The sequence below is a fragment of the Epinephelus lanceolatus genome, chromosome 17 (genome assembly GCF_041903045.1).
Source record: "Epinephelus lanceolatus isolate andai-2023 chromosome 17, ASM4190304v1, whole genome shotgun sequence".
NCBI classification, from domain to species: domain Eukaryota; kingdom Metazoa; phylum Chordata; class Actinopteri; order Perciformes; family Serranidae; genus Epinephelus; species Epinephelus lanceolatus.
The window spans coordinates 23423333-23446375 of NC_135750.1; the positions used below are offsets into that span (position 1 = coordinate 23423333).

At 39.4% G+C, this 23043-nt stretch overlaps 2 protein-coding genes across 6 annotated transcripts in view; both read left to right on the plus strand.

Moving 5' to 3' along the window:
* The window catches only part of mcph1 (microcephalin 1), a 37588-nt gene extending 34723 nt beyond the window's left edge, over window positions 1–2865 (plus strand). For 2 of the 3 annotated variants that reach the window (XM_033613973.2, XM_078160615.1), the window contains exons 14-15: window positions 1987–2224; window positions 2321–2865. In XM_033613973.2, the coding sequence (XP_033469864.2) occupies window positions 1987–2224; window positions 2321–2382 (300 nt within the window). In that variant the 3' untranslated portion in view covers window positions 2383–2865. The remainder of the gene's footprint in view (window positions 1–1986; window positions 2225–2320) is intronic. The other variant, XM_033613974.2, reaches the window with a different exon arrangement.
* A 3018-nt stretch (window positions 2866–5883) lies between these two features.
* Window positions 5884–21311, plus strand: agpat5 (1-acylglycerol-3-phosphate O-acyltransferase 5 (lysophosphatidic acid acyltransferase, epsilon)). Of its 3 annotated transcripts, none has more exons than XM_033613811.2 (9): window positions 5884–6117; window positions 6488–6725; window positions 8003–8072; window positions 8159–8274; window positions 8384–8473; window positions 10256–10346; window positions 11476–11637; window positions 16757–16880; window positions 19202–21311. In XM_033613811.2, the coding sequence occupies exons 2-9, from the start codon at window positions 6507–6509 to the stop codon at window positions 19425–19427; spliced, it is 1098 nt and encodes a 365-aa protein (XP_033469702.1). In that variant the 5' UTR covers window positions 5884–6117; window positions 6488–6506; the 3' UTR covers window positions 19428–21311. The 3 variants fall into 3 exon arrangements, with proteins under 3 accessions (XP_033469702.1, XP_033469703.1, XP_033469701.1); XM_033613812.2 differs by having other exon boundaries at window positions 5885–6048; XM_033613810.2 differs by having other exon boundaries at window positions 5885–6725.
* The last annotated feature ends 1732 nt before the right edge of the window (window positions 21312–23043 follow it).

The following is a 23043-nucleotide window of genomic DNA, read 5'->3' on the forward strand; positions in this document are numbered from 1 at the left end:
TTCACGTTCTCTCATTTATTCAAGCAGGGCTGATTATACTCTGAACAATGTGGGCTGCTGAAATGAAACTCAGCGCATAATGCCTACCATACACAAGGAGACTTTGAATAGACGTTTAGAAGACTAAAGTCTAACACCCTCTCACATCTGAAGATAATGTGAGTTTTTAGTCACAGTCTAGAAGCTTTTGCAAAGACTGAGTTTGAAAGACTACAACTAGATTCCTTTTGAGATTATTTCCCACCCTGCCCCTGGAGGAAAATATTACACTAAACTTCCTTTAAGAAATACAACATATTAACAATTCCTTACGTGTCTGCAAAAACACATAGAAACAAAAGATAAGAGGTGTCATATGTCAACAGCTTTCTTATCAATTTGCCATCAATATAATCTATAAAGATAAACTGTATTTACGCACAAACTTTACGTTTTGGATTTTGTCACCTCAGCTCGCCACCAGCCTCCACTGATTAGCTGCACTATTGTAGTAGGAGATGACCATCATTCCCTCCGTGTTTACTGTATATCACAGTTTGCTGACAGTGTTCATGTCATTGAGCATCAGTATTTGTATGAGCCAAGACTAAGAACTTAAATAATATTAAACATGTTTGATTTTATCGTATGTTAAGATGAGGAAAAGACTGACTTTAGACGGCTCGGACTGACTTTTATGACCACTCTACACCAGACTATCCAGATCACAGGAGTGCGCCACAGCTGTAGCAAAACTCTCCTGATTTTATTCCAACATTGGAAATATGTGACATTGATATTGCTTGAAAAGTTGTTTGGTGTAAGGCTGATCTAAGATAACATTGTAGCTCTCTTTAATGCCTCTCAGTGTTCAAACGTGAGTGAGGAGTTCTCGTAGTTCATGTGGTTGTGATGGAAATTGTAGTTTTTTGAATGTGAAAAATAGAAGAGCTCAGACTGCCTCAAACTTGTAAGTCAACTCAAATAGAGCTGAATAGTTTGGTCGAAGTTTGTCATTGTAATTCCTAGTGTAGTAAATGTTCAACAATGACTTAAAAATGTTCCCTCACACTAACAAAAGCTGCTATTTAAATAGTCTTTAATGGTATATGGTCTTTTAGTAGTGGCTCTGTTAAGGTCTGTTTTTCATGTGCCTCAGAGCCAAATTCTCACAGCTCCTGCTTTACACTAGCAGCCACCTTCAGGCCAGTTTCAGTACTGAATCAGTTTCATGTTTGTGGTTGTCATGACTCAAATGAATTCCCCCTGCTTCTAGTCCTTATGCTAAAGTAAGCTTACAAGCTTCTGGCAGTATTTAGTATACTGTTCTGTACACAACATATGTATGCATGAAGTGGTATTAGTCTTCTTATCTAACTCCAGCCAAGAAAGAAAAAGAAGTCAGTTTAATTCCCTCAACAGTTCAGGAAACTGAGACTGGGCGAATGTTATCATGAGTCTGTTTAAAAAGTAGTTTTTCAGGTGATATTTTAAGTTAGCATGTCGAGCTGTTGTCTGCTCTTTGGGTGTTTTTGTTGAACAGAGGCTACGTTCACATTACAGGGCCTAATCCTTTATTACAATTACTTTCCTAGATCCAATCTTTCTGCCAAGACTGTTCACATTCAATTCTCACAGCGGTGGCATGGCCAGTGATTTTGGATTTAGGGCCAGATATGAAAGTGGTCCAGATCTTGTTGGGAAAAAATTCTGTGGATTTCTGTGTCCACACACCTTTTTAAAAAAATCAGAGCTGTGCCACATAATAGCAAAAAAAATTAAAAAAATAAATCAGAATTCAGCCACATATCAATCAATCAATCAGTCAAACTTTATTTATATAGCGCCTTTCATACATCAAAAATGCAACCCCAAAGTGCTCACATATGCTTGTGAGCCTAGCCAGACAAGCTGAACTTGATCAGCCTCTGCATCACTGTGTCTTGATCGTACCTCTCTGCAAGCAGTAAATTTCTACATTCATTAACTCTCAGCTTCTCCTCCCAGATCTGTCGTCTCCAGAGGCACCTGTCTGCTGGGGAGCACCAGCAGGATCTGTTCCAAGGCCAGCCAGCGATTTTTGTATCCCAGCACTCCCAGCCGCCCACTCAGAGTCTGGTGGAGCTGATCCAGCTTTGTGGAGGAACAGTGTGCAAAACAGTGCGGCAGGCGGGTATCTGCATTGGGAAGTACAGCGGCAGGAGACCAGAGGGAAGCAGGATCCTGTCTGAGCAGTGGGTGCTGGGTAAGGTATTTTCTGACCATCTCTGTGTTAAATTCTTAATCCCTTTATCATGCCACTTTTAATTGTATCTCTTATGTTTTTGTGATTTTATTTCAGATAGTATCACACATTTGAAGCGGCTGTCATACGATAAGTACGACTTGGAGTCAAAACTGTGAAATTAAGTTGTAGTTGTTTCATGTTGGACGGTGTTGGATTACATATCCTCAGTTTCTACCTTGCAGTGTTCCTCTTGCGCAGCTTTATCATCTTGCTTGTGTTCAGAGGCTTTACATAAATCCTCTCAAATATTCAGTTTTCAAAGACTTTGATACCCTGGTTACCGTGGAAACCTGCTACTTAAGGGGACTATCAACCATTCAACAATCATCTACGTTACTGTGAAATATGGAAAACTGCTTTGACTTGCCTGTCGATCTGTTATTGTTTGATGATTCTTTCCTTCGTAAACATGTAACCACTACTTTGTAATACTGTGTTTTTAACAAGATGAGATTTAAGCCTTAAGATTTTATGACAATGTGATTTTTAAAATACTTGCTGAGCCAGTTTAACACTCTAAAGGAGATGAAATGTTTTGTGATGCTATCGTTGTTCTTTTGTCAGACATTTATATTAAAACACTTACATTATTACAATTATATGAATGACACGTGTCGTCTCTCAGGGTCCGTCCAGTCTTTTTCTCGTTTGTTGGGTTTTTTAACTCATTGTTCGAACAACCAACAGCTTACAAAGAACATCAAGAACATCATCAAAATCATCGCATATTCTGTCAAATAAAGAGCAGTTCAATAAAACGAGGTCACTTCAACAACTGACAGCAGTATACACACCACAGAAGCCCTCCAGACTTAAATATTTATTGTGACGTAACTTTCAGTTTTCCATCTTTATTGAAATTGAATTGTGATAAGATTAATTTAACTGTCTGATATTTTTCCCCCACCATTATTGTATAAAGAATGAAGCGCCCTTTTGACAATAACAACTTGATTATGAAAAGGACAAAGCGCAGTGTTTTGATGGACCAATCTGTCACAAGTGTTGTCAGGGTCCACTCAGTTGTGTCCCTGGGAGACAGATGACAAATGAACATGCAGCTGTACTACAGCTTGCATTCACACTTGTCAGTCACAGTTAGGAAGCAGAGATGAAAAGTAACTAGATGACTCAAATACTGTGCTTTAAATTTACTGAAATATTAATTGAGAATTTGTAGTTTTGACATATGGGGCGGTTAATATTTCCAAAGTATTTAAGATCATAAAGTATAAAGCAAAAACAGTAAAGAAAAGTGATTTACCTCTCTATCTTTGCACCAAACTCATGGAGCCACTTCATGAGACCAAGCCCAGTAAAACAAAGAATTGTATCAGTGTTATACCCCAGGTGAGGACAATATGACTGATAGCATGCTGAGCAACACCCTCTGTTATCTACCCACCAAAGAATGTAGGTTTCATTTCAGCATCGGGGGAATGCATTAACAGGGTGCTTAGTGTCCTCTGCCAGGAAATTTTGAGTGTCAGACACTTAATTTCCTGCATACTGGTGAATATTTATCCATCAATTTGTGCATTTTCTGCATCGAAAGTCCACTTTCAATCACGCCTGTGTCCCCACTCTCACCACAAACATTACTAAATCATTTCTGTCTGATTTAATTCTTTTCATAAAATAGTCTAAAATTAGAATTCATGTGATGTAAATCATCTGCAATAGGAAAACAGGAAGATATCCACTCTGTATTGCAGTTAAAAAGAGAAATATTGGCTGTTGAGGAAGGCTGATAGAGGATAAAGTAACTAAACTCAGTTGAATAACGTACAACTTTTTGCTCAGCCTGCATTATACGGATGTATGTGTATCACCATGGGTCTTGCAGGTTAAGCAGATGGTGGACAAATGTGGTTTGTATTAACTCTGGCTCACATAGAAGTGTAACATCAAATGAAACCAAGTCTGGAACAGAGGCTAGAAGATCAGTTCATGCAAAAGTGGCAAAGTGAGCTCAGGAGTATGACATCATGTGCTAGTACCAGGTTGGACCCCTTTTGTCTTAAGAACTGCCTTAATTCTTCGTGGCATAGATTCAACAAGGTGCTGGAAACATTCCTCAGAGATCTTGGTCCATATTGACATGATAGCATCACACAGTTGCTGCTGATTTGTTGGCTGCACGTCCATGATGTGAATCTCCTGTTCCACCACATCCCAAAGGTGCTCTATTGGATTGAGATTGTCATGTTCAAGAAACCAGTCTGAGATGATTTGAGCTTTGTGACATGGTGCATTATCCTGCTGGAAGTAGCCATCAGAAGATGGGTCATAAAGGGATGGACACGGTCAGCAACAATACTCAGGTAGGCTGTGGTGTTTAAACCATGCTCAGTTGGTACTAAGGGGCCCAAAGTGTGCCAAGATAAAAAATCCCTCACACCATTACACCACCACTACCAGCCTGAACCGTTGATACAAGGCAGGATGGATCAATGCTTTCATGTTGTTTATGCCAAATTCTGACGCTACCATCTGAATGTCACAGCAGAAATCAAGACTCATCAGCCCATCTGCTTCAAGGTTCAACATGCTGTTGGTTTAGAGATGGTCTTCTGCATACCTTGGTTGTAACTAGTGGTTATTTGAGTTACTGTTGCCTTTCTATCATCTTGAACCAGTCTGGCCATTCTCCTCTGACCTCTGGCATCAACAAGGCATTTTTGCCCAGAGAACTGCTGCTCACTGGAGATTTTCTCTTTTTCTGACCATCCTCTGTAAACCCTAGAGATGGTTGTGTGTGAAAATCCCAGTAGATCAGCAGTTACTCAGACCAGCCCGTCTGGCACCAACAACCATGCCACGTTCAAAGACACTTAAATCACCTTTCTTCCCCATTCTGATGCTCGGTTTGAACCTCAGCGGGTCGTCTTGACCATGTCTACGTGCCTAAATGCGTTGAGTTGCTACCATGTGACTGGCTGATTAGCTATTTGCGTTAATAAGCAGTTGAACAGGTGTACTTAATAAAGTGGCCAGTGAATGTACGTTGAAATTAAACAAGAGCTTAAACTGGAGACGTATCTGCTGTATGAAAACCAAAAGTACAGACAGGCTATTTATAATTTAGAGTAAACAACACCAGAATTCCTAAAATCAGTGGAAGATTTAAAGTGCTGGATAGAAACCAGAGGATCTATGATGATAATTGTGGGGGAGATGATTATCATATTTTGCCTGAATGTCAGAAAAGTATTATTTAAACCGCCCATGTATGTTTAAATTAATTTTGTTATTACAGTCAGATAAGCCAACAGTTATTTGTTTTTCTTTTTTAATGATGTCCTTCCTTTTATTAGTAACATTTGTTATACTTAAGCCATGTTTTTATTGTTGTATGGGGTGTTTGTGCTCCATACAATGTGATGTGATCTAGAGTCAAATAATTAGAAGAAATAAAAATAGTAACCATGACAACACACTTTGATATACCTTTAAAAATGTTCCTATGTACTGTTTAATTTGTGTAAAACAGCTGAAACGTGCAGGAAAAAATGGGTCATGGCCCTTTAATTATGGAGCATTATAGAACTCGTGGTGCGGCCCGCCCATTGGCTGGCTTCCACAACGTCACCTGACCAATCAGCTTCGTCGATGTTACATGGTGTCATTACGTAGGGAGGCGTGTGTGACATTTGCTGCAAGAAGCTAGTTTCTGAACAGCTAGCCCGGATAAAGATGAAGAACTAGAGGCGGAAAAGAAACTATTTCGTCTTTTAACAACCGGGCTGACGTTTGGGTTGAACTTTACATCCGTACCCGCGGTAAAGAAGACAGTTTATATCAAATGTAGCGTAAGGTGAAACTTCCTCTCCGGCTGAACACGTTAAACAGTAGGCTAACGCTTTCTCTTAACTTGTACTGTAAATGTCCGGGTTGAAGTGGTGCTCTGCTTTGCTGTCCTGCGATGTTAAAACTAACCAGATAACTTTAATTATTTTTTATGTCGCAGTATGGACCGCTGCTAGCGCTTAAGCCGAGTTTGCTGGCTGCCTTTTGCACACAAGGTTAAAATTAGCTTTAGCCAGCTAGCTCCTGACTCCCCTCCAACTGCAGCTTTCTCACTTTCTTATGCTGACTTATCAGGACAGGTGTGCTGAAAGTAGGCCAGGTGTGGACTGGGATAGATAGGGGAAACTTAATCATAGTGCTCGCCGAGTACGTCCCACAGTCTACTTCAGGGATTTTTTTTTGCTACTTTAGTAGAGGCAGAGGTGGGACCATGCTGCTCTCCTTGGTTGTGCACACATACTCGCTGCGGTACTGGTTTCCAGCCACGGTCATGCTGGGGACAGCTCCAGCTTATCTGCTGTCATGGGGCACTTGGCGCTTACTTTCAGCTGTCCTGCCAGCGAGGGTGTATCACAAGTGGGACGACCGGTTGTACTCCATCTACCAGAGTATGGTCCTGTTCTTCTTTGAGAACTACACAGGAGTTGAGGTCAGTGACCTTTCATTTACTTCATATAAACTTACAGTAATAAGACAAACCTGAGGTCGATAGTGTGGTCACCATGTGAATTTCACCCACTTATATCTAGCCTGATAAAATCTGACCTGCTGTGCAAGCTTTGAACTTGCAATTAATATTGCATGCAGACCATTTAGATCAGTGCATTACTGCAGGTGTCTGCATTTGCTGTGACTCTTAAAATAACAATGGAGCCAGACATAGAGGCTGTTAAATGAGAGCTTGATAAACTAGTTGGAGGGCAAGAAGGTCTGCATTCTTTTGCCCTGTTGTTGCCACTCCTCTAAACGGTTGGTACATTAAAATGTGCAGAAAAACAACAGTTACAGTGTGGGAGCTGGTGCATTGTCATCTCTAATATGATGTTAATGTGTAAAAACACTGTCCCACAGATTGGAGGCCACATGAGAAGATTGGAGGGGCCATTTTTAAACAATATGTTTATTTAATTTTCTTATTTTCCACAAGAATATAAGACAAACACATACAAACTAGTTTAGATCATCAAACATATGTAGGGGGTTCCAGGAAGTAGTTTGTGTTGCAGGTAAATCACAGGTAACAAGAATCCAGGTTCAGGAAACTCCTTGTAAAATAATGGCAGAGGAATCAGGTCCAAGATATTTTAGATTAGGCAGCCAGACTTTGCACAACTGATCCTCTTTGGTATGTCAAACCAAAGCTATTCCAGAGGAATCAGCTCAAATAAACTTGGCACAAACTCTTAACAGAAGGCCCCATCAATACTCCACTGTAATACTCCACAGTGTTTTTCTTACAGCAAAAGTAAGAATACTGTTTAACCTATTGCTGGTTGCAGCAGTTATATTTCTACTTGGGAAGCGCAGGATCAAAGATGTAGGACCCATTTCTAGATCCTTGTCAAATATTTTCTCCATTTCACATAATATTTCACCCCAAATTTCTGTTATTTTCTACATGACCATAGTCAGTGGGTTAAGATACCTATTACGGATTTACATTTGAGAGACAGAAGGAGAAAGAGAGGGATTAAAAGGGGATAAGAAGGGCCATTGTTAATGAATCCTCTTGGGTTAATTAAAAAAAAAAGCTGCTCGTTTAGTTCTATAAAAATGGGAAAAATCAGTCTGAACTGGAAACAAATCCCTAATGAATTTGTTAAATATTTAACAAAACAAAAAAATGGTCTTTAAGTAGAATATTTTGCAAAGTGATGACACTCCAGGGAGTCTGTAACATCTCTAACCTGCTTTCTTTCTCTTTAGATTGTTATATATGGAGATATACCAAAGAACAAAGAGAACGTGATCTACCTGTCTAATCACCAGTGCACAGGTAACACATTTGCGTATTAATATCTCAGTCCAGCATAGAGCAGATTGGAGTAAATATCTAATTTCTATGTATGTGTTTCCTTGTAGCTGACTGGATCATTGCTGACATGCTCGCCATCAGGCAGAGTGCTCTCGGCCACGTCAGGTACGTCCTTAAAGATGGACTCAAGTGGCTCCCGTTGTACGGATGGTATTTCGCTCAGGTAATGCAACTGTGTGAGTATTTGAATGTCATTTTGTAACAGATTTAAGGGTGAAAACTTGAATCACATTCCCTGCGGCTGTTCTCATCAGATTGTCTTTGTGTTGTAGCATGGAGGGGTATACGTGAAACGAAGTTCAAGGTTTAATGAAGCAGCGATGAGGAAGAAGCTCCTCACTCAGACTCAGCGTGGAACACCAGTAGGTACACTTTACACATGTTCTGTATCAGCCTATTGACTACAGGCATATTTACTCTATAAGGCTGACAAACAGTCTGCGGTCTCCCTAAAGATGACAGCTCAGGGCCTTATTTTCCAAATTTTTCTGACCATCACAGGCTTGTTCTCGAGCTCTTGCCAGTGAAATTCACTGCAGGGCTTTCTGCAATAATCTTCCAAAATTTTATCCTCCAAAAGTTCCTTCTTACCCCAGCTCTAATTAGGATGTTGGTGTGAAAATTTTCTCAGAGTTTGTATTAACAAAACATCTGATGATGCCAGCAGCAGCGAAATAAAATGGATAATCAGATGCTGAATGCAGAAGGGTTCAGTAGCAGTGTGCGTTATTGTGTTGAAAGGGCTTGTTTTTAATCACTTTTTGGGATTTATCTGCAGGGGATTAGTGCATCTGTGTGTGTGTCTCTGTGTGTGTGCGTGAGAGGGAATGAATGAGTCGACAGAAGTGGTCCTGGTGACCCGAGCGGGCACTATGAAAGCTCTGTTGTGAAATGGTGAAAGTTAAAGGAAACGTAATAACGTTAATACATAATAATAAGTTGTCACAAATCAGAACACTCATTTTAACATTCACGCTTTCATCTTTGTTCCTGCTTGATTCATTTGAGTTATTTCTTTTGCACATGTTAAAAAAATAAAGAAAATAAACAGTAAAACAAACATAGCAAACTCTCAATACACAAAATTTTCTGAAACAAAAAATAAACAATATTAAATATTTACATGTCCAAAGAGTAGTGGAAAAAAGTATTCAGTTATATTGTCCCACCTTTTCTCCATAACTCATTGAACTCACTATGAAACACAAACATAACTCGCAAAAAAGAATATGTACAACCCAAACATCCACCCAGTGATGATCAGATATAACTTCAACAATTAAACAAATACCTCATGTTCGTCCTACCAACCCTTCCTCGTTGCTGTACCACGTAGAGAGCTGTATATCATCTTGAATTGATTTATATTTGAATTTTGCTCAAGTTGTATATTCAAACCATTCCACAAAGTCAGCCCACAAATTGAAATACACAACTCTTCACAGTGGTACAAACACTTCATGATAACTGTCAAAGGAAATACAAAAGTTGGTTATAATTGCAGTCTGGTGAGCGATAACAAGTCAGACCTACTCCATTGGTCATGTATGATGATGCTGTTCTCTGAGCAAAGAGGGCTTGAGTTGACTTAAGTGCAGCCAGCGGACAGAGCCGTGATCTGTTTGGAGACAATAAGTCAACGTCACGTCATGTGTGTTTTTAATCTGGTGGAAGGATTTTTCAGTCAAAGGTGAAACAGCAAAGATATGATGGGTTATATTGTGATTTGCCATGTGCGCTCCATTAACTCCAGTAGAACTTGCTTCAGTGCAAATTTCGAATGCTGTCATGACGTCATGTCCTTTCCTCCTTTTATAGTTTTCTTGTAAATGTCAATGTGGAACAGTCATTTTTGTAGACATGTTGTTTTATCTGGCATCACTGAAGTGGGGGAAAGATGATGTGATACAGTGTTAGGTTGAGTCTACAACACCAGAGAGTTTTCAGTTCAGTTGCAATCCAAACAGAATTAAAAGAGCAAGGTGATGAAAACGGCTTCTTCTAAACAGCCTAAGTTCAGTGCAGTGTTTGGCTTTCGTGTTCAACAAATCCCGTCAGTGTCAGAAATTTCATTTCGGCCAGTTGCAACAAGAACCAAAACCTGAAGAGGCTTTGACTTCATGTGTTTTTCTCTCTCCCCACAGATGTACCTTGTCATCTTCCCAGAAGGAACTCGGTATAATCCAGAGCTCAAGAATGTTATCGCTGACAGTCAGGCTTTTGCTACGAAAGAAGGTACCGGCATGATAGCAGCCATTTACTGCTGTACTGCTGCATACTAATTCAGCACAGCACACTCAGCCTGTAAAACAGCTGACAAAGTTTTGTTGTGTGACCTGTGATCACCCCTGCAAGCTACTGTGTGACCAAAGAGCACCACGAAATTGTTTATTTCAAAGTCAAGTTTTCAGTTCATATCGTTCATTATTAGAATCATTTTACAAAGTTCAGTACAAAATGAATATTGCCTAAAAACAGCATTTCCAATTATGTCTTTTGAACATTTTTTGATATACCTGTTTATTGAAATATGAATTAATGAAGCTTTATAAACAGAAAACGGCTATAATAATTTTGTCATCACTGGATTACTGGTGTGGTGCCAATAATTGGTCAGCATCCACCAAAACTGCTTATTAAATTTTCCAGCTGGTGCAGCTCAGTTTGAGGACTGAACGGACTTGCTGCTTTCCAACAGGATCATTTATTGCTCATAAAGAATCTGTTTGAAACAGATGTCTCTTCTGGTTATTTTTATAGCATGAGAAAGTGAAATTAACTGATTTATAAGGTGATAATATTTAACTGCAATGCAATTTTCTCATATAACTCTACAATTTCCACAGCTAGATACATTTGTTGCATCAATATGATTATTGTGATGCTGCTGTCGGGCACTGTGGTGTTTAGGTTGACTCACAAACTGCATCCATTCTGCGGAGATTAAGCCTATCTCTGGACCGCAGCTCTGAATATCACCTTCCCCCATTAATCCAAATAAATCGCTCTGGAGAGCCGACATGTGCACATGACATTATCTGCTATTAGTGAGGTATTAGTGAGCAGAGGGTGGTGCCACGCTGACAGAGGAACAACAGACTGTGCAGTAATTTACCAAAACACAGACGTTCACATAAAAATACTGTGTTTTTAATATCGTGTTTATTCGTCAGGTGTTTTGGAGGGAGTTTAGCTATTATTTTGAGAGGAGAGACAGGGAGATGAAAGGTAACAAAGGTTCCCAGACACACTCACTCTGGGAAGTTGCAGTTACATGACTAGCATCTTGTATCGTGCAGGCTGATGTGGCGTGCTTCATATTCACGCTGTTAAAATAACCTTTATACTTTGTTCCTCTCCACAGGACTGGCTGTCCTGAAGCACACACTCACACCCAGAATGAAGGCCTCTCACATCGCCCTCCAGTCCATGAAGGACCACCTGAGTGCTGTGTATGACGTCACGGTGGCCTATGAGGGAACGCGGGATGCCTCTGGTCAAAGAAGACCTGCACCATCAATGCCCGGTAAGCAGGCATCTGGCCTTGGACATGTTTAGAAATCTTAGTTAAACGTAAGGAATGCTATTTAGGAACAACCGGTTAATGGTTGTTAACACATCGTGGCCCCTCCTCTCTTCACTGCTTGTACGTACACTGCAAGCTTCTGTGCTATTGTAGGAAAGTGACATGAGTTGCAATGGAAAAGACGATACTTTAGCAAGCTAAACGCTAGCACCTTTCTGTCCAGCAGAAAACAGACATACTCCCCATTGCTCCTCACCCCCATCCTCTCCTTCAGTCCTGGCAGGTGAAAGTGAAAGCCCTAGATTCACTCTTGTTTTGGAACGAGCTTTGGTGCTTGGGATTTTGCTTCACTATATCTGTGGGAGTTTTTTCGTCCCTATGACTTTGATTTTCGTAGCCTCCTCTTGGGTGCATGCTGCTGCTACCTGATCACTACCCTTTTTATAAAGTTGTGAACTTACCTGATCGTTGAGCCCAGGAGAGTCCCAAACACAGCAAAGTCGGAAGAAAATACAGGCAGAAACTTCTAGTGGGTCGTTAGTAATGATTGAGAGGGATTACTTTTGAATGAGTCCATACATTTTTTTTTTTTTTTTTCTTCTCAGGAAATCCTGCATAGTATATCTTGTAAGTATTTAGTCACTTTTCAACCTGGTCTCACAGTATGATCTGCACCTGAATATCTTGTCTTAATATATTAAAAAAAAATCCTCATTAGCTGCAAGGTATGAACTCTCACACAGGACACATGCAGCTGGACTATATTTGGCAAGCCCACCTCCTGGGGAGTTAGCCAGGCCAGCGCACAGAGCAGAAGATGGGTCGTCTCCAAAACAATCTGTTTCGCCCAGTCATTGCTCCTTTCCTGCTGTCGTATTATTAGTCATATTATTCCAGTTGCTGCCTATTTATACCTGGCATTGAAATGTGATCTGTGTCTGGATACAATTACAATAATAACTTTATTTATAACAGCTTTTAAAACTATCGTTCCAAAGTGCTTCACACACAAGGACAAATAGAAGACAGCAGGAGAGCAATCAGGTATAAATTCACAATCAATAAATAAAGACAATAAAACAGCTAAAAATAAAGAAAAATAATGGATTAAAGTACACATAAAATAACAGAAATCACAGTTAACAGGTAAAATAAGTGAGGAAGAAGTCAGACGTTAAAAGTGAGTCTTGAAAAATGATTTAAAAGGTGGCAGTGAATTTTCTAGTCTAAGTTTCCAAGGTAAGCTTTTCCAAAGGGCTTGAGCCCACATATGGAGGTTGATCTCAGCTCAGTGTAAATGTAGTTTTTTCAGCTACTAAAAGTCTTTCCTCACGAGAATGATATAAAAATGAATGACGCCCATCTGTTGCATCTCTTCCCTCGACTGGGAGCGTGCCATGTTTATTGAAAACTATTTTACATATCGAAATTAAATCATCGTGCTGACAGAATGAACATAACGAGAGCACCCATTAATAGCTGCCGTGATTGCAAATGCACGTGGACCTGATTACAATTTTAAAAATTGTGTGTAAACAGCAGCTATTAATGCAGGATATGTGATTTGTTTTTTTCACCCTAGAGATACAAGAAGAATTTTAACACCAGATATAAAACAACAGACTGTCAGCTAACAGCAGCAGCAATCTGCCTCCTGTGTATCCACAGACACACAGGCGTTATATCATCATTGCTGCAGCACTGTGTACACCCGCTCGGTAATTACTCATATAGCAAACATTACCTGTTAACAGCCGCGTCTTCCTGTAAACAGCGTGACTCCATGTTCTGGAGGTTTTGATTATTCCGTGTTCCCGGTGGTTCGACAAGCACTGTTTGAATGTTAACAAAAAAAAACATCCCGTTTCAGTCAGGAATAAACATCGACGTGTTTCTAGAAAACGGAACAGAGAGAATAGACGCATTCTTCTCGTCATCACGCACTTCCTGGTCCCATGTGGTGAAGGTGACTTTAATGATTTCACAAGGAAGTGACTCGAGGCTGCGTCTGAGTTTCACATCTGACAAAATCGGTATATCATCAGTTTGAATCCTTCATCTTACCGTCATGGTACGATTTAGGACCCTGAGGTACAGGTCGTGTACAGTTTGTGACTTGTATTTAAAGACTTGGATCACAGTTTCTGCCAGTTTGCTGAGATAATAAAACTTAAATATATTTAACATCTCACTGTAAAGTCATAACAAGGTCATTACCTAGCAGCTTACCCAGGATATCGCAGTACAGGTCATGGATTTTCTTTAACGATCATGGGGAAACTTTTTATTGAATTTATGGGACCTTGCAAAATAAAGCTGCTTTTCTTAATACTTTTAAATTTTAACTTTATGTGAAGTTTTGCCCTCAGAGGTTATTTTAATCATTTTTGCGATTGTAATCAAAGCTTCACCCATTCGATCCAGTCAATACAAGCTTAACTTTCAGAACCAGATGGAAAAACAAGCTCAACAGGTATCACACAGAGAAAAGAAAACCTACCTAAGAAATGATGAAAATTCAAAAAAAAAATAAATGCTACTTTGAAAAAAATAAACACCAAATAACTTCTAGGTATGGTATGAATACTGCACAGAATCCATATTTGATTGCAAGAAAGTGAGAACTAGTGGAGATACGAAGTTTTTTTTTAAATGAGAAGATTCTTTGTTCGGGTAAAAACTCTTTGATTGGGGCATTAGTAGCGTAGTGGATAGTGCCGGCACCCCATGTACAGAGGCATTGCCTCGCTGCAGCGGCCGTGGGTTCGAATCCGGCTTGCGGCCCTTTGCTGCATGTCAGTCCCCACTGTCTCACTGTCTCTCTGTCTCCCCATTTCACCTTTGGTCCTGTCAATAAAGACAAAAAGCCAATAAAAATAATCTTTGGGAAAAAAAAAACTCTTTGATTACTGTAAAACATTCAGCGCAACAACTGTTTACGTGAATACTTGAATACAGATTAATGAATACAAATTATCCCTAGGGTTACTTGGATGTTCAGTACAAATTTAAGTACCAACCAGTGAAAAATAAGCAACTGATGAGGTTCAGAATAAAATTGCAAAAATTATCAAAATTAGCTCTGAGGGCCAGATTTAAAAGATTCATAACTAAAGATATATATTTGTAGTAGAGCTGTAGGATTTAGTGAAGTCCCGTGAATTTAAGAGAAATTTTGCAATAATATTTTTATTTTTTTTTATTTTATTTTTTTGAAAATTTGTGACATCAACTGAGAAAAGTTCTAAATTATGGGTGAGTTTGTGAGGAATACCCAAATATGAAATGTTGATGAGAATTTCAAGCAATGTCCTGATTGATTATTGGACATGTTAACATTCAATAGTCAGTTAATCATTTAAAAAAGGCTACAATATCAAGTGCAAATTTTTCAGTAATAACCGAATAAATGAAATAATTAGAATAATAAAGTAATTCCTTCACCTGATGTTGTGATGCATCAACTCCATTTTCAAATGCCTGTTGCCGAGGGAGGTGAAATAAATTGGCTATCTGTAATGTTTTTTGGCTCATTCCTTGGAGTCGCGAGCTGGATGGTATTGATAAATGTCTGCAGCTCGGCAAAGACTTCTGCCTCTTATTGTGTGTTGTTCTCCAGCAATGTTAATTTACTCACCTACTCTAAACTAAGACTGTTTTGTCAGTATTATAATGTAAATCAAACAGCCTCAGGTTACAGTACTTGTATAATTAAATTCCCTCTGCAAAGGTCATTATTTTGAAAGCCAATAATGGAAATATTGGGCTGCTGTTTGTCTCCAGACACTATTACTGATTTATTGTTGATCTGAATATTCAATAAATTGAATATCAATTTATTGTTGATTTGAATATTGAACAGAGTCGCATTGATTGAGAATTTAATGCAGTTAATTAAATCAATAATACAGTAGGCAGCTCTGGAAACAGTTGACTGACTACCTCTATTTGATAGTCAGACTGAATGGTGAAAGCAACAGTATTTGACGACCTGCGAATTAGACTCAACAATCAGCCACCTTGTTCCAGAATAACATACTGCACCTGTAATGCTTTGGATAACAAATGACCCTCCATTAGGTGTTTATATCAGTAAATGAGCTCCTTGCACCTCTTTAGTAGCTCCTCTTTGTTTGCAAACAAGATATTAAAGATTAATTTCCAGCTTTACTAGAGAGGATACGGATCAGGAGGCAGTTTGTCGCTACAGAGCAAAGAGTCGATTTCCTCCTTCTATTCCAGGAGGTTGTTTTTAAAGTGTGTTTTGGAGCATTGTTCAGCTCAAACAAACACGACCTGCAGCGGAGGCTTGGATACTTTTATGTTAAGACTTCTTCATGTGTGTTCCTGCAAAAATAAATCATGCATTTTTGTGTCTCTCCTCCTGAGCATCCGTCTGTCCACACACACCATCTTTCATTGACTTGTCTGTGTTTATTTAAGTGGCGCGTTTCTGTCTGAAGGTCAGTTTGAATTTGTGCAGCCGCTGATTGAGGCGCTCTCTCTGCCAGTGAAGCGATGTTTCGCTGCTGACTTCGATCAGGTTTCCTCTTTTGGCTGCAGTGCCAGGTTTCCTGATAATATTGCATGTTGTGGAAACAGGAACTTGAAGGTCTCTGGGGATACACGTGTAGCCTTGAGCGTTCACACTTGGTTACATTTTTATGTCTGACCTTCTCAGACACTTTTCTTTCTATACTCGGCGCTCTGACAGTTTAATGTTGACTTCACACCAATCATTGTAACATTTATTTCAGGGACATTTATTAGATGATGCAGAAACTGAATCTTATACAAATAAAGAATATTCAGTATTATGTCATATTAGACTTGACTGACTTTTCTATGTGTACACTTGACTTGATGTAGACTCAGATTTTTACCTGCTTTCATCATGAGATCTGCTCATAGGAATCAAACTGTGGTTCACCACGTTGACCAACAAGCTGTGTTATGTTACCAGTCTGTACTCTCTTCAGTCAGCGGGCCCTGGCATCACAGCGTCACAGCAGCTCCACTCTATCATTGTCGCCTGGCGCTTACTCTACGTGCCGTCTTGCTGAAAGGAGTTTCCTGTTTTTGTTTAGTCTCTTAATTTTTTTTTTTGTGTGTTTGACAGAATTCCTGTGCAAAGAATGTCCCAGAGTCCACATACACTTTGACCGCGTGGACATAAAGGAAATTCCTTCAGAGCCACTGTTTTTCCGCAGGTGGCTGCACGAGCGGTTCGAAATCAAGGACCGGTAAGTGTGTGTGGGTGGAACAATTAATCATCTCGAAATTGAAACTGTTATTCAATCAGAGCGTAACCTGCAGTGATGTTTTTATGTTTGTTTTCCGCACGCCAACAGTTTTAAGCACAGAGTCTTAACTTCTAAGAAAAAATGACCGTAGTAGTGGTTTCTAGCTTGTTCTGAAAATCTGTGTATGTGCAGTTCCCTTTAGACCAGTGGTTCTCAAACTGGGGAGCGAGTAGCATGAGTGAAACATAAAGATCATACTCTAGATATCATTTTAATGTAGCAATGTCACACAAGAGTTTGCTTTTACACAACAGCTCTACAAGCGCCATTTATTAGTTAACACTAAAAAGCGACAACAGATTATAATTTGTTTATTTAGTCGTTTATTTGGCGCCATCAACATGAGTAGTTCTACAAATGAGGTGGGACTGGACTTGGGCCAAGCAACATATAAACATCCCTGCACGCTGGCTTGCTACTTTGTGTAAGCTACATGTCACCGCAGGTCAGCTACTTTGTGCCATCCGGTGATTATCTGTATTTTTCCATTTATTGTGCAGCGAGTTAAATAAGAGTCTGCGGACAGTCACTGTGGTGGCATGTTTGAGTCTGAGTTAACAGCTTGATCAGACGGTAACATTACACTGCAACATCAGCTGTTGTCATATGAGCAAATGTGGAGGCTTGTAGTGAAGTTTTCAGGCGTCTTTACCTCCCTTCCTTCTCTTCTGAAGACCATTCATACAGTAAAACTTAGATTAATAGCCCGGGCTATTATTTGCTTAAATCACTGAACTCAACAGGCTTATATTTGGGACAGGCCTTTAATTCCGTTTACACAAAACTTTTTCTCAGCAAAGATGGGAAATACAATCAAATTGTTTATTTGAACCAGTATGAATATTGTATAAAAATTAGGCTTTAGGCAAAACTAGGCACCCGAGGATTACAGCACCCAGCATACCGTCACAACACCAATTTTCCTGTTAAACAATACTACGGACTAAAGAAATATAAATAACTTACCAAGGAATGGACATAACCTTATTATAGCTTCAGAGGGAGGGAGTCATCTCTTGTTTTTTTGTCATAAATTAAGTCTTTTCTGGTGCTCATGGTTTCAATAAAATGAAATTAATCAAGCTAACAATGTTTAGCAAGAGTTTAGCAAAAAGTTAAATATTTATATTAAGTGTGTGATCTAAACAGCTAACTAATGTTCACTCCAATGGATGGTCAACAGTCATCATCAGGTTTTGTACATCCAAAGAACTTGTATAAAAATTTGTTGCTTAGCAACCAGACCAGGCTTCTAATAGAGACAGGCCTCTATTTGTCTAAATGTGTAGCTACACCCGGCTAGTAAAAGAGACCAGGCGTTTAATTGGGACTAGGCTTTTAACTGAAGTTTTAGGGTAATTTAAATGAAACATTATTTATGGAAATATGTTCATCTTTACAGTGCAAAGTTTGTCACAACGACTATTAATATAAGCTAATTAATGGTTAATATAATAAACAGTTCAAAACACCTGTAAAGCATCTGATATTGTAGAGTTAAAAGTCCCAGTGACATTTACTCTACATCAGCTTCAATAAAATGGCTGCTGGATTAATCTGCAGCTGTTATGATAATCCATTAAACTTCAGTTTTTTAAAGGAGCTCTTAACGATATTTAGAGGTTGCCTGCACATGGCTCTCAACATGGAGGCGGCTGAGCCGTCAGCAAACAGTGCTAACAGCAACAGTGCTGACAGAACTAATGGGTTCACAATGAGGGAACCTAAGGGTGAGATTTATGCTTCCACGAGTACCTTCTCTGCTCAGGACGCAATTACTCCACTATATCTTTACATAGCAAATAGTTGTTTGCGGTTATATAAATGTTCTGAATATTGTATGAAGCTTCTCTTGTGGGTTTGGGCTCTGGACTGTTTGTCAGACAAAACAACACATTTAAATAAGGCGTTTTATAAACCAGACAGTTACTAGACAATAATCAGCGGTTCACTGGATAATGAAAGTAATCATTAGTTGCAGAACATGTCCAGAACTATTGAAATAGCAGAGGTGTTTTGAAATAATAGTTGTTCCCTTTGATAAATTCAGGATAGATGGATGTGATCTACTGACACCGACACTGACAACACCAATCAAACCACAAAAATCCCTGGTGTGATTTGGGTGCAGTTTTTGTGCTGTAACTGCTCTAAAGTTCCTGATGCCTGTTAGTCAGACAGATTTCTGCAACCTTCCTTTGCTCTTTTGTGCTTTTCTAAGACGTGCTGAGTTCCTAAGAGAGTTATCTGTCTTTTCAAAGGCTGCTGACAAATTTCTACGAGTCGGAGGATGCAGACAAACTATGCAGGTTCCCCGGGGAAGGAAAACGTTCTCCTCTGAACCTTTCAAAAACCCTCCCATCAGTGATGATCTTGGGGGGACTGACACTGCCATTACTGCTGACAGAGAATGGCAGGAAACTGTACGTGAGAACCTGGGTGTATGGGACACTGCTGGGCTGGCTGTGGGTGAACGCGTTTCCTTAACAAAGAGGGCAGAGGCTGCCACAATGAGACGCACAAAAGACATGAAGAGACGTCACCGTTTTCCTGCATCGCAACCACACAAGGTGTGTTCCAGATGCAGAGCAGAATCTGATAAGAGGCTCAGAGATTTACCCCACATGTCTGGCTCACCGTTGACCTTGAGCTGAAAGCTGAATGGAGATTTGGAGAAATGTTAAACTTTTTGTGCTACTTGTTCTCACGTGTTACTTGGATTTGCAGCCTGAAATGATGAGAAAACATGAGTGGGTTTGGTGGAACGTATTAGAATTCTCTAAAATACCCCTTGTTATCTACTATAAAATAAAAAAATAGCTATATACTTCTCTTAAAATAGTTCCCCCTTCATCAAATTTAGCCAAACTAGTATTCATGCATGCTCACTTCTCCATCAAACATTGGCCACCTTTAAAGCTCTTATACGAGTTCTGAGAATGACGTACAACACGTTTAATGATCATGTTGAGCTGCTGTATGTAGCTGACACAGTACACCAGCCTACTGATGATGGATCATTAATTATTTATTGAAGTGCACTGACTCATTGACATTGGTTGTGATGTTATTGATGCCAAGGCCCACGCCAGGAGGTTTATGCACTTTGTTCATTTAAAGAGGTGTTTTTACATTAGTAGAAGAAAATAAATAGCATGCAGTCCTCTGTAGGGGCTCATAAACATGACACCAGCTGCATTGTTTACCATAAACATTCATCACTTTGTTTCATAAACTGATAATGAATGTAGCTGTAAGACACTCTCATTTATGCATATATGACAGAGTGATTTTTTTATGTCCAACACCCAAGATTTTACTAACATTGATAAATATTGACGAATTCAATCCATCGTAGAGTTTTGAGTCTTTGTCGCAGAGCACTGGCAGACGCCACAGTGAGCTCGTATGGAGGAGTGCAGATGATCTACCAATAAATATTGCTTTAACCTTAACATGTCAGTCATTGCCAAAACCTGGTGTATTTACCATGATGTTCTATGTGTGTTTTAAGTTGAGCAATACTTGTTTGATGCCAGCCTGGATGACAGCAAAGAAACTTTGTCCTTTTTTTTTTTTAGCCTAAATGTTTTTTGTTTGTTTTATAATGGTTTATTGTCCACAGTTCCATAACTTTTATATGCATTTATTACTTTGAATACCATGTTATCGCTCACACAGAAGTATCTACCTAGCAAAAAGATGACAAAGCCATGTTACCAGTATATCACAGGTTCCTGTGCACTCAAAGCCATTTGTATAATAAATGTCACTGTATTGTAAAATGCACTGTATGTCCATCGTTGTTGTTTACTGTAATGAAACCATTGCATTTTTCCACGAGTCACTTTACACGTCAGCCGTCTCGTCTAGAGTTAGTCCGAGGTACGTTTTCCTCACGTAGATGGTACAGTTAAGTCTCATAGTTTCTACATGTCGCTCCAATACCTCACTTGAATAATCCTTCCTTGTTCTTAAATGACTCTTGTCAGCCATTTTATAGTCATTTTTATCCTGACAAGATCAGACTGTAACTCATCAGGAAAATTCTATGTAGACAGTATTTAAATGCCAACTGATTTTGGAAATGCGTGCCTTCTCTTTGGAGGAGTTGGTCCTCAGCCCTCTCATGGCGGGGGGGCCACAGTGGCTCTTTCCCACCAGGTGACTGCATGGAAGCGCTCTGCTGGAGCTGCTGCTCACTGCAGCATGTGGTCACGTTGTCTACGGATCATAGTGGCTTATTTTGCTCGAAGAATGCATTGATTTACACTTTTTGAGGACTATTATTAAATGAAACCTTTAATGTATGTAAGTTCTGGAAATGGGAGGTCAGAGTGAAATAAAGTGGTTTTCTTTGGGGAGAGTCAAGTTTTGTCTTTGTTGTCTCACTGTCCTGAACATGTGATCTTTACAGATGCATTAGAGATGCACGACTACATCTGAGTACTACTGCCATGTTTTTTACTGATGGAAATATGCTGATTGGTAACCGAGTTAAACATGCACACCCAAGATTCAATTTTTGTAATAGCACATCAAATTAAAAATTTGATTTCTTTCATTTACACACTTTACAATAAGAGCAATAACCTGCAGTCAACCCTGCAGGTCTAAGGGCTTGAGCTGACTCAGGGACAGATTAAAATTTCAGTTTGGCCCTTACTGACAACCCACCTCCACACCACACTTACTGCCATCCCTCTGTGAGCTATGTACGTACCTTATCACCACCACATTTACATTCAGTACAGTGGACACAGCAGAGTACACATTACAAGCTTTATTATAAGCACAGAGACTCACCAGTGCTGCCGTGTTCAAATTGGTCTGGCCATCTGTAGGTTCAATTTGTAATTTAGTTGGTGGTAACTTGAATTATGAGCTCAGTGTAAATTATTAAGTTCTTAAAATTGGCCTTTGCATGAAAGTCAGGTCTAAAAGGTTCGGTAATGTTGCAGGACCTGCCTCTGTTTCTGTTGTACCTCAGCATATAGTGGTAAATACCAGCCAATCTGAAACCATTTCAAAGTGTTTATGGTTGTGATTACAACTATGCACTTTGTATGTGGGCACATTTTGTTTGATAAAGTAAGATGGTGACTCTTAACTCAGTGTTTATACACTGTTGGTCGTGCACACCTACAGTATCTTGTCTTCCTCCCACCAATGTTTTCTAGCTACTGTTTGCACACTAAAGTGGGTCTGACAATCCCTACAGATATAATTACAGAAAGTTTTTGGCTTTCTGAATGTGTGTGTTTACCCAAGAGACAGTCATTTCACTGAAAAAAATATTTTGTGGATTGTTACACCCAGTATTCAAAAGTTAGACCATATTCTCTGATATTGGAACCAAACCATATTCTCCCAAATAAACAAGAAAATTTCTTTCAAAATTTAACTGAGTAAAAACAAATCAAACGGAGAAATGAGAAACTTGCCTGGTAATGTGAAACTGTGTATGAATACACTGACGGTATGCCTTATTTATTTATCTATCAAATTCAGAACAACAACAACAAAAAAATCATTGACCGGTATTGATTTTAAAGGAGAACAGCACCTAAATTAAGAATTCCAATAAATAGGAAACTGATTTTGTGGACCCATAAAATGTTTGTTTTCTTTCTTTATACCAAAATGAGCTTTATTCTATTGTAGTGCTGTCTGAGCTGAAACAGAAAATGTACCACTATACCTAGAACATTCCTCTGTATACTCTCAGTGTCAACTTGGGTGTCAGCAGCTCAGTCCATAGGAACTTGAATAGGAAACCGGAGGGTTGCAGGCTCAAGTCCCCATCCGCACCAAATATGGAGCATGTATTGGTAGCTACAGAGGTGCCAGCTCGCCTCCTCAAGCAAGGCACCCAATCCCCAATTGCTTGCTCCATGGGCAGCATCCTCACTGTGACATCTCTCTCTTTAATGCATGTATAAGACCTGTTTGTGCATGGGTGTGTATATTAGGCCTCTGTGTTTATATGACAACAAAGTGAAAAAAAATAATTTCCCCTCAGGGATTACTAAAGCATATCTTCTATATTATCTTTTCCAAGAGCAGCTTCAGATTTTATACCCTATGACATCACAAGTTTGAG